The 17,680-nt window shown below is 35.3% G+C and overlaps 1 protein-coding gene across 1 annotated transcript in view; it reads right to left on the bottom strand.

Annotated features, from left to right (window-relative positions):
• Positions 1-13,709: 13,709 nt before the first annotated feature.
• LOC132704293 (equilibrative nucleoside transporter 3-like) overlaps positions 13,710-17,680 on the bottom strand; it is a 45,078-nt gene continuing 41,107 nt past the window's right edge. Inside the window, exons 7-9 of the mRNA XM_060674191.1 lie at positions 17,318-17,403; positions 14,320-14,519; positions 13,710-14,271 (exon numbers count right to left, since the gene is read on the bottom strand). Coding sequence (XP_060530174.1) covers positions 14,160-14,271; positions 14,320-14,519; positions 17,318-17,403 — 398 coding nt within the window. The 3' untranslated portion in view covers positions 13,710-14,159. The remainder of the gene's footprint in view (positions 14,272-14,319; positions 14,520-17,317; positions 17,404-17,680) is intronic.

The following is a 17,680-nucleotide window of genomic DNA, read 5'->3' as shown; positions in this document are numbered from 1 at the left end:
CTCTACAAGTGACAAGACGTTGTGGAATGTACCTATTATAGCCTCTAGCAGAACTGAAACTTTCATTTGACAAAAACTGATTAGCATACTCTGATGTTCTGAATTCAATTCCAATCTTATTAGCCCCTTTTCTATTGATTTTTGTTATACCTTGTACTCCAGCTCTGTGCAAAATTTTTCCAATATTCATCGGGTGAATGTTTCCAACTTGAGAAGTTATTCCCTCCATTATGATAAGAAATGGTCCCTGGTCTGTAAGTTCATATTTATACTTTCGGTTAAGTGTTCTCCTTATGTTGACTGAAATTCTTGCAATTTCGTTTAGGGCATCCTGATCTTCCACGAAGACAGATTTAAGCTTTTGTAACTCTGTCTCCAATAAATCTATTTCCTCCTTAGTGGGTACTAAGAAGTATTGATGCTGAGCGATAGCATGTGCTGTTTTCTTAGCTAAAGGCGAAAGCGTCAAGGCTGATGAATAACCACTGCTAGAGGAGGTAGAAGCTTGGGACAAGTTTAGTTGAGCTTGAAAGGAATCAAAATCATTTGCGAACACTATCGGATTATTAACTACGATACGATCGTTTCTATCAGGGGGGTCTTTACCCCCCGAAGCACATGCCATGATATGAAAAGCGCTAAATTATTACGAACTGCGACACCAAACCAAAGCAAATATTTACGGCTGACTAAATATAAAACTCACCCAGACCGGAAAATTCAGTTGAAGACTAGAATTACGTCAAAAAAATGAAAATTTTCTCGGACCGAGGTAAAATTGTGCACACCACTTCACCTGGTTGACCGAAAAAGCTTCTTTTTAGGTTTACTCCAAAAAGAGTTGAGCAATTGAGCATAGAATGCATAAAATTTTGGTATTGTGCACCGTGCTACAATGGTTAGAAATTCAGACTTGAATGCTGTATTTGTATCTCCGTTGTTTTTATAATACTTTTTCGTGAAACTTAAGATGCAGCAAACAAAATTTTTATAGCACTTTTAATTTTTGAAAACGAGCATTTTCATGCACACCGCTTATCTCAACTATCAGAAAAATTATGAAAAATGTGAAACTGTCTCTTATAAAACCTTTCGTGTAGAACTCAATTCGGAATTAGCATACAGGGCCACATCAAAAAGGTCAAAAATTTAGCGGATCTTCCTTTTTCTTTTAATGGAACACCCTGTACATTTATAGACTATAAACAAATTTTCCTTTCCAAAAATATGCACCAGTATGCACCTTTTTCTCAGAAACAAGCCAATAAATGACAATTTTCGAAAATTAAATGCATAATCTAATAGTAAGCTATAGCTACTGTTTGTAAATTGCAATTCAGTCGGTCCGACGCCGAATATTTCCATAGTCGGCAATGATCAACGATGGTTTTTAGGAATTACGTCATCGATGACGTGACTAAAAGTTTATTTGATATGAGCTGTTTTTGAAACACCTTGTATGTGATTAAATGCAGCATTGAACTAATAAGTCCTAGTATATTGAGATGTGCCTGCCTCAATTTGATCTAAGCAAATTTTAAAAATTTTTTTGTAAACCATCTTCAAAATGGAAATAAAAAGAGTGTAGTACGCATAAATTTCTTCTAAAATGGCGTTTATCAAATTTGTTGCATTAATATAATATTTTTATCGGTTTCATTTATGTTAGTCACTTGATAATAATCGTTGTCAGTTTTGATCAGTCAAATTAAAATTTAGATTCTTGAATTAATCTCAGAAAAAGCAATTTTTATCAGAATATTTTCAATTGTCTAGAATTACTCATCTGCTTGATATTTGAGGACCAGATTAGATCAGTGGTGACTAATCGCTATTGTTATAGCAACTAAACGCGACTCGATAAGAATAAATATCGCTGTTTTTTAAAAATATTTTGGTTTTACATTCCTGTCTCCATCTATGTAATATTTTCAGTCATATGTGGAGGAACGGAAGGTGCTTCTACAAAAGTCCGGAACATAATGCAAATAGTAGTGCTTTAATAGCATCTAAATTAAGAACAATTCATACCACACATGAAGCGATGTTTAAAACCATCATTACCAATCATGGAAATATTCGGCGCCTGACTAACTAATTTGGATTTTTATTTCCCGCCCGCGAATCAGTTGGTAGCATTACTATAAAAAAAGGTGCCGGTTGCTAGATCGATTTGGTGACATGTTTGATTGCATTTGGAAAGTTATAGTTATATAGAATTTTTCGTTTAGATAAATGTTCTGCTATCTTAAGCTCAAAATTATATACTTGCCAACTTTTTGACTTAAAATTGTAGTGCAAAAAGTGGCCGAAACAGGTTAACAGTCGTTGCAAAAAACTCATCGCATCTCTGTTCCTAGACCAATTTCTATGCTATATCCTTTATGTCCAGGGCACTACATTCAGTAATATAGATGATGTTACCAACATGCATCCAATCAAATTTGGAAGAACATTGTTACTAGCTGATATTGGCATTATCGAAAGGATGACGCAGAAAAAATGGAAAAACTGTTTAGGAGTGAAACCCATGTCAACTAAATCCGCTAACGAACGAAACCTTCATACCTTTCTTCCAAACAGTTTAGTTACCTGTCGTGGAGTAGAACATGATATGACAATTTACATTGTGCGCAGTCAGAGGTGAGGGTAGTGGCAGCAAGAACCATAGAAAAGAAACGGGTAGAAAATGGTACTATAGTATACTTACCAACGAAATCGATTGTGTTAACCTTTGAAGGCTAGAGAATACTTAGGAAAGGAAGCTTTAACTATAACAGTGCGAAAATAAACTTCAATGTCAGTCCAAACAAGTCATTGCAAAAAGTGTTTGCGCTATGGACACTTTTAAACTGTCGAAGTAACGTAAGATGCGCAAAGAACATAATTTGGAGCAATGCTCAGAATAGGTGTTATTCTTGTGCGTTCTGCGATGGACAACACTCAACTGTAAATTGTGATTGTTCAGAGTTTCAGAGGCAGAAATCAGTTAAAAAATTAATGAGATTTAAGAATTTGTCTTATTTTAAAGCTCTGGCTAGATGTCCCAAAAACTATATATCTCAGCAAGAAAATAAAGCACCAAATAATATACATAAAAGCGCGAACTTTACTATTCACCCAGGAAAATCTTTAATAGAGAAAAGAAGCTCAAAATAGAAATCCGTACACACAATGTATCTGTGTCGAGAACAAAAAGGAAACCCTTTGTGCTGAATTCCCCGCCTGTAGGGAAAAGGCAGCTATAGGAAGCCACATTCTCCTCAGAAGTGCGAGATCGTCTACTCCATCTCTATTTGGGAAAAAATAAAGAATTCTGTCAACAGGAGCAAACTACAAACCTCTCCCAGTTCTTTTAACAGATAATTAAGACACTGATCTTCTGAACGGCAACCAGGAACAGACACATAAAAAAGTGGAGGAGTACATTGAAGCGGTAGCAACGAAAATTGAAGAGGATCAAACTACATTGCAAACGACAGACCAGAAGTCTGTCCAAACAAATTCAATCAGTATAATAAAATAACCCCTACTTTAAAAACCACACTGTTCTCAGAGAGGATTTGAGAGATTTGAGAGGCCTGACGGAAGAGGCGATATTGCAATATTAATTAATAAAAAGCTAAAGAACTGCCTGTAAATCTTAATTTAGGTCCTTTTTTTCAGGTGAAGGCTGTAAAAGTTTGTGACTTGACTATAGTAAATTTATATTGTCCACCAGATATTAGACCAAGCGTGCATGAATATGCTGATATTATGATTCTTTTTACCGGCAAGAGATTCATAGCTTGTTACTTTAATTCAACCAGAATTAATACCTCAGCTAGAAATCTCGTAAATACATTGGATTATTCGGATATGGTTATACTGAATTATGGGAGTAGGACTAGTATTACTGCAGAAGGAGTAAGCTGTCCAGATCTAACCTTGCTGTTGACGGAAATTGTTCAAGTGAGCCGCTGGTTTACCCAAGACAACTCCACTTTTAGTGATCATATACCCATTTGTCACTATAATATCTGATATTTCAATCATAGCTAACACTTCGGGGAGGAAATGGAACACAAATAGGGCAGATTGGTCAAAATTTCAAGATGAGGTAAACAAAAAGGAAGTCCCCTGCAATTATGAAGCATGGAACAATGAAGTGGTTGACTCGACAATTTAAGTGTGTGATGGAAAATAAAAGATATCCGGAAAATCCGCCATGGTGGTATGATTCTTGAAAAAAAAATTAAAATGTCAAGGAATGCCTTTTTATTACAATGGGTGTTTTTTTTTTTCGATGTATAGAACTTTAAGTTGGCATTACTGTTCAAGATGGCGACCCATTTAACAGCTGTCAAGTGATTTATTCTCAGTTTTGTTTGGCAATTCATCATGAATAGAGTCACGCCTGAACAACGCTAGCAAATAGTGCAATTTCATTTCGAAAATAATGGTTCTGTGCAGAATACGTATCGCGCACTACGTCGATTAGAGCAGTTAATCCGATTAACCATGGAACGTTTTCGCACCACTTTTACTTTTATTGATAACTCGCATACCCAGAGAGTAGCATTGAGGACTCGAATGAGTCCATCCGCCATCGAGCACAGGAATTAGATCTGTGTCGATCCACTTTATGGAAGATTTTGCGGAAAGATCTTGGTTTACGTGTTTACAAAATTCAACTCGTGCAAGAATTGAAGCCAAACAATCATCAAGTAAGGCGTAGATTCGTCGAATGCGCCCAAAACGAGATTGCCATTGTTCCTGATTTTCATAAGCGAATTTTGTTTAGCGATGAAGCGCACTTCTGGTTGAATGGCTACGTGTATGGCGAAACACCATTACATCCAGAAAAACTGACAGTCTGGTGCGCTTTATGGGCTGGTGGAATCATTGATCCGTACTACGATGATGGCCAGAACGTTACAGTCAATGGTGATCGGTATAGAACTATGATTACTAACTCTTTCATTCCTGAATTGAATAACCATGATGTCCAGGAGATGTGGTTTCAACAAGATGGCGCAACATGTCACACAGCTCGTGCCACAATCGATTTATTGAAAGACACATTTGGTGACCGCCTAATTTCACGTTTTGAACCTGTGAATTGGCCTCCAAGATCTTGTGATCTAACACCGCTAGACTACTTTCTGTGGGGCTATGTAAAGTCACTGATGAAGACAACATTCGACGTGTTATTGCCGATATACGGCCACAAATGTTGGAAAATTTAATCGAAAATTGGACGTCCAGATTGGACTACATCCACGCCAGCCGTGGCGGTCATATGCCAGAAATCATATTATATTATTATTAATATTTATAATAATATATATATATTAACTTAAGGATAAATATAATTCATGTCAATCGTTGTTTTATTGCAACTTAAAGTTCTATACATCGAAAAAAAATACCCCTTATAAGAATAAGAACAATAACATAACAGTATAGTTAATTTTCTAAGCTATAAAGGGATATCAGCCCAAGTATAAAGGTTTATTAGGTGTGAAGGGATAGTTAAAAAATTTCAAACTCTAGTTCACATAGGGGCCACAGAACTGAAGACGAAAGCTAGGTAAATCGCTTACTCAAAAACCCCACGGAATCAGAAGTACCAACCGCAGACGTTTCACTTGGAGAATATCAGAATAATGACTACCTATTATCTATAACATCACAAGAAATTTTAACTAGCCTGGTCAATTGTCCCTATATTGAAACGAGATAAGGATCCTAGTGAGTATAGAAGTTATAGACCGATAGCACTAATTTCATGTGTGCCTCAACTCTTAGAAAGTTATTATAAAAGCAAGAACTGAATATGAAGTTGAAGTTAAAAATGCATTTTGCAGTCTCCAAAACAGATTTAGACGAGGAAGAAGTGCAAAATTGTAAATTTTTATTACTCTTTAGTTTAACGCTCCAACTAGAGCACAAAAGGTGATTGAGCTTTTTCTGGATATCTCTGTGGCATATAATAATGAGCGGATGCCAATGCTATTGAATAAACTACATAATAATAGCAGTTTAAAAGTGATGGAGAAAATGCTACAAAATCTGTGTTGGAACCCCTAGTGGTGGAAGAACTGGTTATCGTTTCACGAGTAAAGGCCTGCTACAAGCATTAGGCCATCTTTTTTTCAACATATATTTGACGAAGCTTAATGCTTTGGATTTGTTGGAGTCTCTATATTACAATTTGGAAATGACATTCTATTAATCTGTTCAGGTACAAATTTGGAAAGATGTATGAATTCTATTCAGGAATGAGTTAATAGAATAAATGTTCATTTAAATAACCCTGGGTTCCCAATTTCAACACAGAAAACAAACGGGATGATATTTTCTAAAGAAAGAATTCGTAACCCCGAGCAAAGTTTTGTAATAAATAATAATCAGGTTGAGTGGATAAATCTGGGTGTTATTTTGACATGCATGCATATTTAACACCTGAAAAAAAAACTGAAGGGGAGGAATAAGACAAAATAATCTGATCCCATAACCATAATTTTTGGCTTGTGAAAAGTAGATCTTGTGGAGTAAATGGAAATTGACCATTTCAGAAACGGAAATATTATTCAGAACTTCAAACAGAATCAGTTCAGTATGAGAATAGAGCTATAGTTACATATGTGATAAAAACGAGGACTAGTCATTGTTCTGTACCTCCACATTTAAATAAGTTGGGTATTAACTAGATGCCGAATTGTGAGGAATACAAACAAGTGATAAACAATATTGTCCGCTTTTTGATAGTCATATTTGAATGTGTGTTTGTTTTATATGTTGTATGCATTACATTTTTATACCTATTTATTCTAGACTTCATCTAATCATACACATTTTTTGTACTTCGTGGTGCTGTAAATATACTTTGTATGTTAACATAGTCAAACAAAGAATCTTTTGCCGCATCCCTTCAAATAAAAACTTATTTGGTCTAAATTAATAGTATTTTATTTAAATAAATATTCAATAATAATAAAAACTACGTTCTCAGATCAAACTATTGTTTACTCAGATTAAACTAAATAAACATTCACTTTAAACTGCTAGTATTTTTACAATTTTGATTAAAATTCATAAAACATTATAATAAATACATAATTTTCTTAAATTAAAGTATACCAATATGTATGCATTCACATCACAACTCCTAGCTGCCCCAGCACCCTCATTTGCCTGATATGAGAGAAGCAAAACATATTGACACTAGCAACAAACAATCTTTTTGGCGTTTTAAAAATCATTTTGACACTTCAAATTTGTATTTATTTTTTTCTGTTGCCCTTTCGTTCATCTCGTCTCCCTAATTAATTATTGTTTTAACCTCCGACGTCGTCGAATGCAAAGGGTTCATAAATCTAAAGCTTTTAGAATGTTTTAGTTTTTTTTTTTCAATTAGTTTTTAACTCTACTCAGCTTTTTAATAGGGTTGTTAGACCGTTTTTATCTATTTATCTCGTAAATGTACACGTTCACAAGCAAGTGGACACATGCATATCGGACCGCTGCTCGCCTGAAATAGAGCGAGCGGGCTTCGTGCTGCTGAAGACCTTTCAGCGGCGCGGTTGTCACTTCTTCACTCGGTTACCCAACATGTCCCCGCCTTGAAATGTTTCCAGGAAACTTCTATGGGTAGTGAAGATATATTCCGACAAGCGCGTTTGATAACGCCGTTTGCGACCTGGATGGAAGTCACTCTGGATATGCCATCTTTTCCTGGGTGAAGCTCAAAGATTCTTCCTATTTTTCATCGCATCGGTAGAAGCTTGTCATCCTTGATGACGACAATTGAAGCCATGGACGCATGATTGCTCTTCCTTTGCCATCGTGTCCTTTGCTAAAGCTCGGGGACGTATTATTTAGCCCACCATTTGCTCGAGCAGGTGGTAGCGATTCAGTCTTCCTTCTTGTAACTCAGTGACATTCGATTCAGGTCTGGTCATTAAAGACCGTCCAGTCCAAAGATGGACAGCATTTGGGTCAAAAGTGAATGGGGATATTGGACAGGAATTCAGTACCTCTTCAATTTGCACGAAAATAGTGTACATTTTCTCAAAAGTCAAGGTATTACTTCCAACAATTCGTTTAAGATGCGATTTAGAAGATTTTATGCCGGCCTCCCAAAGAGCACCAAAATGAGGGGAATTGGCCGCTATAAATCGCCATTATATACTTTCGTTTGCATAAGAAGCAATAATTGTGTCTTCATTTGTGCATAAAAATCGAAACAGGTGTTTTAATTTTCGTTGTCGGAATAAATTTGAACGGGTTTGACCCTTCGCGTCATAAACCGCTTTAAAGGTAATATTCAATTATTCGTACTCAAGTCAGAAACAATTTCTAAATGTACCGACTTCGTTAAAAAAAATACGAATAGCGCTAAGTAGCATTTCGTTATTTTCTATCTTTGATAAGAAAGAGCCCCCCATATTCTACGCCACAAGTTTCGAACGAAAACGCGCTCTCTAGTCTTCTCAGGGGAAAATCACCCATCATTGGCAAGATATGCGTGGGATTGATTTTAAAACACACCACATAATGACGCACAGTTAATCTGGCTAAATGTCTACCACCGATGGGCCATAAAGTAACATATTTACATGTTCATACTTTAATATTAATTTGCAAAGGTTATGTGCAGCTGAGATAATAATAGGAAGTTTATAGCGACGAAAATCAGCGTTTTTGAGGCGACCTCCCACAAACAATACTCCTGATTGGTTAATAAAGGGGTTGAAATTATAAAGCTTGCTATTGGAAGCGTCTGAAAGTTTATTTGAAAGCGTCGTCACTATGAATTATGAATTATGAATAACACGAAACAAATATGCATATGTGCGTTTATCAAAAATTTATGAAAATTTTAATTCAAATTGTAAATCCAATTATGTTTGTAGCGAGTTTGCTGTTGTAGTCGAGAGATGTTCTTTCCGGCTGTTTAGTTTTGTGCGGTATGCAACCCAACATACTCGATTTTTTCCCGGCGCCGGCCGCGAAGGAGAGGGAGAAGCATGTCGGCGGCGAACGAATAGAGACCATGTTCTTTTTTTTGTCTAGTCTGTTAGTATTGTTATCTATTCGGCAGTATGAGGAATAAAGTCTTATGTAGTGATAACGTTAGTGTTTTTGAACCAACGAAAATACAGTCCACCAATTTTCAAACGCAACACTGGCAATATATCAAGAGCAAACCCAAAAATATGGGATCAAGATAATGTGCTTCTGCGATGCTAAGACGCAATATATTAATTCTTTTGTTTACACAGGAAAAACACAAGATCAGAATCCTAAGAAACTTGTAGCATACCGTATACATATTACGTTATTTTGTTATTATTTGTTTCTTATTTAAGTCTAAGTTCTCTAAAGTGCGCGAGTGGCGGTAAATATAAAGCGGTGCGAATCATGAAGGGACGGCCGTGGGGATGCGAGGGGAAGTACTGGACGACGGCGAAGTTAAGGTGGACTGAGGTAAGCAGTGTGGCATCACGGCGTCATTAATGAAAATAGCGTAACCACAAGGCTCAGAACGGTGTTTGATGCATCATGTCCTACGACTACTGGGCACTCATTTAACGATTTACAAATGAATGGTCCCAATATCCAATCAGACATTTTCTCTATTCTCTTGCGATATCGAAAGCATAATTTTGTGATTGCCGCGGATGTTGAAAAAATGTATAGGATGTGCCGCGTAAACCCGGAACAAACGTGTTTTCAACGCATTTTATGGAGAGATGATCTAAACAACTCTATAGATACTTACGAGCTGAACACCATCACTTATGGTACGAAATCTGCATCATATCTAGCAACTAGATGTCTTTATCAAATTGGTATAGAATGTGAGACGGAATGCGCCGACGCTTCGCAGGTTATCAAAAAAGATTTCTATGTTGATGATATGCTGACTGGTGCTGATAGCGTGGAGAAAGCAATAAAGTTAGCAAACAACGTTTCGAAAATTCTTAGCAAATCGGGTTTTCATTTGCGTAAGTGGGTATCGAACAGTTCAAAAATCCTGGATAAAATTGAAACGGCCGATAAAACAGATATTTTAGATTTGGGTGCAAACGAAAATACGAAAACATTAGGCTTAATTTGGAACGGTAGGGAAGATACGCTTTCGTACAGGATAGGGAATATTTCCAAAAAATCTGTGACAAAACGGACGGTTCTCTCCGAAATATCGCAAATTTTTGACCCCCTCTGGTTATTAAGCGCGTGTATTATATTAGCAAAAATTATTTGACGCGATATCTGGTTAGAAAGGATAGACAGGGATAGTTCCTTACCACAATCTTTACACACCCGATGGTTACGTTTTCGTGATGACTTACCTTCACTGAATGAGCTTAACATAGAACGACAGGTAACGTGCAAAAATGCAATTTATACTGAGCTTCATGGATTTTCGGGTGCATCGGCATATGCCTATGGTGCGTGCGTGTATGTGAAGACACGCAATAAAAGGCATGAAGTCTTAGTCAAGCTCATTTGTGCAAAATCAAAGGTGGCACCATTAAAGGTTCAAACTATTCCAAGGCTGGAATTAATGACTGCGCTATTGTTAGCGAGATTGATGAGTAAGGTTACGACGTCACTTAATATACAAGTCGATAAATCTATTTTTTGGTCTTGTTCTACGGTTGTTTTAGGGTGGTTAAACAAACCGTCTAATCTATTACAAGTTTTTGTGGCAAATCGCGTTTCCGAAATTCAAGAATTATCGAATGTAGGAAATTAGAGACATGTACCGACTCAAGAGAACCCGGCAGATCATGTGTCGCGAGGGGCTAAACCCAACGGATTTACTGTCGCTTGAACTTTATTGGTCAGGGCCAGATTGGCTCAAACAGTCGGAAGATTTTCGGCCTAAGATGTGCAACACAGAAGAAATTTTACCAGAATTAAGAAAGGTAGTTGTAAAAACGCAAATATGCTCAATTCAAGATTCCATTGACTTAAAAAATTGTTCAAGTTTATCCAAACTTGAACGTATAATTGCCTATTGTTTTAGATTTAAGGAAAATGCTCTTAAATCAAAGGAGTTTCGAAATGGAGGTGTCTTAACATATAATTAAATTTGTAATGCTTTAAATTATCTTATCAAGCTTTCGCAAAGCCAATCTTTTAGTAAAGAAATTTTAGCACTTGAGAGCAATTTAAAAATTGACAAATGTAGTAAACTATTTAAGTTACATCCCTTCCTCGATGTTGACGGCATTTTACGAGTAGGTGGTAGGCTTACTAACTCAAATTTTGGGTTTGATAAAAAATATCCAATCGTTTTATCATCAAAGCACGAATTTACCAAGTTGCTTTTTATACGTCAACATCAACAATTATTACATGCGGGTCCTCAACTTTTATTGTCTAGTATTCGCGAAAAATATTGGCCCATAGCTGGACGAAACATAGCACGTAAGGTATATTATGAATGTATAAAATGTTTTAGAGCTAACTCACGTTCAATCAGTCCGTTAATGGGAAATCTACCTAGTACACGTGTAAATCCAGCCCCTCCATTTTTTATAACCGGGGTAGATTACGCAGGACCATTTTCGATTCGAGACAGACAAGGGCGTGGTTTCAAGGTGACAAAGGGTTATATCTGTGTCTTTGTTTGTTTTACCACGCGTGCCATCCATCTAGAATTAGTAGCAGATTTAACTACTGAAGCCTTTTTGGCAGCCTTAAGACGCTTTGCATCGCGTCGTGGAAAGCCTACTCAAATATACTCAGATAACGGGAGTAATTTTTTAGGAGCGGATCAAGAACTTATCCAACTTGGTCTATTTTTGAAAGAAAATAAGGAGCTTTTGACTGAATCTATAGAAAATGACGGTGTTTCAAGGTCATTCATTCCACCCCATTCACCTCATTTTGGTGGATTGTGGGAGGCCGATGTTAAGGCAATTAAATTCCATCTGAAACGTGACGCTAGTAACGCACTATTAACTTACGAACGATTTTATACCTTGTTGGTTCAGATTGAGGCTTTGCTAAATTCACGTCCTCTGTCACCCCTCTCTTATGATCCATCAGATTATACTCCTTTAACACCTTCCCACTTCTTAATCGGTCGTCCGATGGTAGCAGTTCTGGATCCAGATCTCACCGAAGTCCCAGAGAACAAGTTGTCTCACTTCCAACAAGTTCAAAGGTTGCAACAATACTTTTGGGTCAAATGGTCAAGCGAGTATGTGTCGGAGCTACAACAGCGAACAAGGTGGCGAACGAATCATGACTCCCTAAAGAAGAATGATCTAGTGCTGATCAAAGAGGACAATCTTCCTCCATGCAAATGGTTGTTGGGGAGGATCGAAGATTTGCATCCAGGGAAGGATGGAATTTGCAGAGTAGCTACAATTAGGACCCAGAGAGGCAACTTAAAGCGCTCCTTTGCGAAGATTTGTCCATTACCTACAAATTCAGCAGTAGTAGTGTAATGTGTTTGAAAGGGTGTCCTTTCAAGGCCGGGGGTTTATGTTTAGTTTTGTGCGGTATGCAACCCAACATACTCGACTTTTTCCCGGCGCCGGCCGCGAAGGAGAGGGAGAAGCATGTCGGCGGCGAACGAATAGAGACCATGTTCTTTTTTTTGTCTAGTCTGTTAGTATTGTTATCTATTCGGCAGTAAGAGGAATAAAGTCTTATGTAGTGATAACGTTAGTGTTTTTGAACCAACGAAAATACAGTCCACCAATTTTCAAACGCAACACCGGCAATATATCAAGAGCAAACCCAAAAATATGGGATCAAGATAATGTGCTTCTGCGATGCTAAGACGCAATATATCAATTCTTTTGTTTACACAGGAAAAACACAAGATCCGAATCCTAAGAAACTCTCAGTTCCTATCTTGAGTGTTTTAAAACTGGTTTAAGTTAAATTGCGAGCCCGGGTCTAGTATACCATGAACAGTGTGCGTAAAATTTGAATTTTCGTTCGTGTTTTTTGTGAAAAAAGCATTACATCGCGTTGTTTCCAGAAGATCCGAATTTGATTTCAATAATAGTTTTAAGTCATTGAGTTTAGGACAATCAGTTTTAGAAATATATTCTTCCCAATCGTAGTCGCGATTTAGTTGTTTTAGCGTTTTTAAATGTTTTGATAAAGTGTCTATATTATTTACAATTGATTTGGATAATTCTTTGAAAACTATGGGAATATTGAACATAGTTCTTTAACGTGTTTTTTGCACCAGAAGGCGGGAATTATTATTACCGCCAATGGTATATTTAAAAAAAATTGAGGTACATAATATATACATGCCAAATTTAATTAAAATATCTATAGTGGTATTACCGATATTAAAAAAATATATTTTATTTTTGAAACTTTACCACCCTGTATCTCAAAAGTTAAGACGTTTAGGACATATTTTCATATAAAGTTTTTAAAATGGACCCAAAAATACAGGGTGTGTCAACGATAGTATAAAGTTGATTATCTCATTGTTTTTAGAAGTTATGAGAAAATAGTTGTTAAAATTGTTAGGATGCAAAAATGCGAGGCCAATAAAACATACTTTATTTCAAATAGAACACCCTGTTTTTCAATTTTGTTTTCAATTCGTTTTGAAATTCTTCAACATTTTTAATGATAAAATAAATACCTTAACCTAATAGTTTCTCTAATATTTAAATTTTACTTAAAAATTACTGGGTTTTAAAAATTTTAAAAGTATCACTCATATTTGATATTAGCGAAGACAATATAAAAAATACTATAGGATGTGTTCAAAATAAACGAATATATTTGCATCATTTTAAATTGAAAAATCTCCATTTTCTTAAAGGGCACACCATATGTATTAATATTTTTTCTGAAAGATTTTACAAAAACCTTCACCTTTATTTAGTATGTTATTTCCTCTTCTTAATAATTTGCGTCCCTTTAATTATTGACATTCAATTAGAAAACATTCTGTATACATACTGTGTTTCACGTAAAAAATCAAAGTTGTCGCTACTTTTCGATACAAGGAGCAACACTGCAACCAAATTTTAAGCAGCTAGTTTGAAAACAATAATATCACAGACGAGTGACTATCAACTAGTAAGACCATGGAAAAAAAAAATTCTATCCAGATATGGCCCATCGTTCCGTTCGTCTATTTCTGATGTAAACTGTTGGAAGGAGGGGTCCATTTAGAGTAAGGCCACTATTATTATGCCAAATAGGGTCCCCACTGCAGTAATGGTTCCCGTGAAGAACATGTTTACCGAAAACGTCAAGTCCAATTTGTCTTTGGGCACGGACCTGAAACGGGATTTTAAAAAAACTGGGAACGGCGCAAAATAAACTCACCTTATCATTTTCAACATGATAACGTTACCGAAATAAGACTGGGTGAAGTAAGTGGCCGCCATTATCAAGATATATTCCCAATCGTTGCCGAATATAACGGGGGTGCGTGTTCTCGGCAACGCGTTAGAGAAAAACAACATCGGGGACAAAATGGCGGTCCTGACAGTCGAAAGTACGTAGAGGAACCATATCGAAAAATCCTAGAAATTTCCGATTGCCTTACTTTAGCTTATCGACGGTGGTTCATAATGACGGCGTCGTAGAGTAACAGCAGAGTCTAGACGTCAATACGTACCGTTTGCACCAAAAATGTTTCAATTGCTCGTTTCCAAAATTCAAAATAGGTTTTAGGATAACTTTTACTTTGATATTTATTTCATAATTTGATCAGTTTAGTAGGTTGCTTTTAGAGGGCACTGGTAATACACTTTTCAGTGGAATATTTTCATTATACTCTAAACTTTTTGGCTTTGGGAAAAAACCGACAAATTGTATCTTAAAAAAAAAGTTCTTTTATTTAATATCCATAAACAACTTAGTTGTCGATAAAACTAAACTTTCGTTTTACTAATCAAAGCTTTGACTCAAAATGGCTGCGCAATTGTGAACAAATCAAAGGTATAGCTTTCAATCATTCTGTGTCAAGTTTGGCAGTATTTTCTCAAAATCTGCCTAGATCTCGGCAAATGTTGGGGAAAAACGAGTTCCATGTGTGGAAATACAGGGTGAGTCAACGATAGTGTAAAGTTTATTATCTCATTGGTTTTAGAAGTTATGAGAAAATAGTTGTAAAGATTGTTAGGATGCAAAAATGCGAGGCCAATAAAACATACTTTATTTTAAATAGAACACCCTGTTTTTCAATTTTGCTTTCAATTCGATTTGAAATTCTTCAACATTTTTAATGATAATAGTAAATACCTTAACCTAATAGTTTTTCTAATATTTAAATTTTACTTAAAAATTACTAGGTATCACTCATATTTGATATTAGCGAAGACAATAAAAAAAACTATAGGATGTGTTCAAAAATAAACTCCATTTTCTTAGATGGCACATTATTATATTTTTTCTGAAAGATTTTACAAAAACCTTCAACTTTTATTTTAGTATGATATTTCCTCTTCCTAATAATTTGCGATTTGGTTTAACTTTTCCAATATTTACTCTTCATTCTGTCTCAGACTATTGGCATGACAAAACTATTAGCCAACAGAATAAGATCAAAAAATGAACAGAAAAAAAAACGTTGGAGCCCTAGATAAATTAACGGACACTTATTAGCAATCCTGGTGAAAATAACTGGCAAATTTTAATTTCGCATAAAAAGTAAATAATATTAAATATTTGTTACTACAAATAACTTATCTTATTTTTAATTATCATATCATATTTTCTTCGGGTGTTGTAGGGAGATTCAGATAAACACGATCTTTAACATATCCCCACAAAAAGAAATGATTATTTAAAAATTCTCGAAGTCTCGATGGTTAACTGAGCCCTGTTGGTTAAATGTTTTGTCATAGATAGAAAGAAAAGTAAATATTGGAAAAGCCAAAATACATGGCAATAGGTATATGATAAATATAACAATTTTTTTTGCAACTGTCAAAAACTAGTATTTACTTTAGAAAAATTTGAATATTGTAAAAACTGTTAGGTTTAGGTGTGTATTGTCATTATTAAAAAATTTGAAGAATTTTAAAAGGAATTCAAACAAAATTTAAAAATAGTGCGCTCCATTTAAAAAAAAAGTGTTTTATACGTCACGCTTTTCTGTATTAAGTGTATATGGTGTGCCAATATTGGTGATTCGTGATCGTTGGGCCATATGAACTCCCAGCACGACTTAAGTTACCGTAAGAATATTTGCGATCCTTACAAAACATTTTGTCAATTCAATTGTCAGACACTTGCAATTAGGCAAAATATTATCCTCGATTGGTTCTAGATTTTCTGGATTAAAGTTTCCTACACTGATAGAACGCTTCTATTTCTACTTTTGGGCTTATAAGAAAGAAATCACAACGCGAGAGAATCTTCTAGAGAAGATTCATGAAGAAATGGATGCTATTTGAAATAAATTAGGTATCTTGTCAGGTTAATGGTGGTTATTGAAAACAATGATTAATTATTGTAAATTTGTTGATTGATAATACAACAGAATTTGTTTTTTATTGCCATTAAACAAAACATCGGTTGTAGAGAAAAGATGGGTTTTATTTATTTTTACTTTTTGAGTCAAAATCTTCTTCAGTTAGTAATAAGATAATGATGGCCGTTATCGTAAGGTTCACGTGCACTGAAACTTTTAATTTCGATTTTCTCGAAAACTTAACTTATTTTCTGTAACATACCAGAATACAAACAATAAATGTATCAGATAAAAAATGGCAAAAAAGCGCAATCTATAAGCAATCTAAAACTAAATTCAAATTCAGATTTGTCACAATAAATTATAAATTTTTGGCTCGAGTGGTCTAATTTGATATCTAAACTCTACGGTTACTGTATGGCCCATTCATTACGGACCACCCTGTATAGTTAGTTGAGATAGCAGACTGGAAAAACTTTTAAACACCTTTGGAAAAAATTTCCTGTCGACTACTATCTGTCATTAAATATGGGAGTCCTAATATATTTTACAATAATATTCGCTAATCTTTGTATTAAATGGCAAACGGGAGAAAAAAAATCATTACAATTATAAAAGTAATCATTTTTTAACATATATAAAATGTTAAATAAGTTTTTGTTAATTTGTATTTTTTTATCTAGACCTTTTTTTAAACACTTCCATAGTGCCCAATTTTTCAAAACGCCCAGTGTTGGCTATTTGCCCAGAACACGGAATATAAATAAGATTGAGAGATATAGAGACAATAAATAAGATATATAGATTAGATTTGTTTTGTTTTATTAACGGTGTTGCTATTTTTTACTAAATTGGAGCGAACAGATCGTGTTTCGCTCATAACTGTAAAAGGCGCTGGCTTACCCTATCAAAAATGTTGCTCGTCAATCTACCGACGATATCGCACACTGCCGGTATAAAATACGTCGCTACAGTGACGAAATACTTATCTGAAAAAACATGAAAAAGCTTTAAGATTAAGATAAAAATTTAAATAGAACTATATAGGGTAATATCGGTAGACATACTAAATACTATCATTGGATTGCTTTAAAAGAAGTAAAATAACTTATGTACGAGTGAGTGGAACATGCGTTCAGGCTGTGTACAGTCTTGTCGTTGTCATTATATTATATGACCTTTTTAATTTTTCAAGATTTGCAATACTATTTACAAATCTTCCTCCTGCTTCGGTTGTTGATAACTATCCTGCTTCTGCAGAACTTA

The sequence above is a fragment of the Cylas formicarius genome, unplaced genomic scaffold (assembly GCF_029955315.1).
Source record: "Cylas formicarius isolate icCylForm1 unplaced genomic scaffold, icCylForm1.1 PGA_scaffold_7__23_contigs__length_41026272, whole genome shotgun sequence".
NCBI classification, from domain to species: Eukaryota; Metazoa; Arthropoda; class Insecta; order Coleoptera; family Brentidae; genus Cylas; species Cylas formicarius.
The sequence above is the reverse complement of the archived record's forward strand: the minus strand, read 5'-3'. Positions and strand labels throughout refer to the sequence as shown.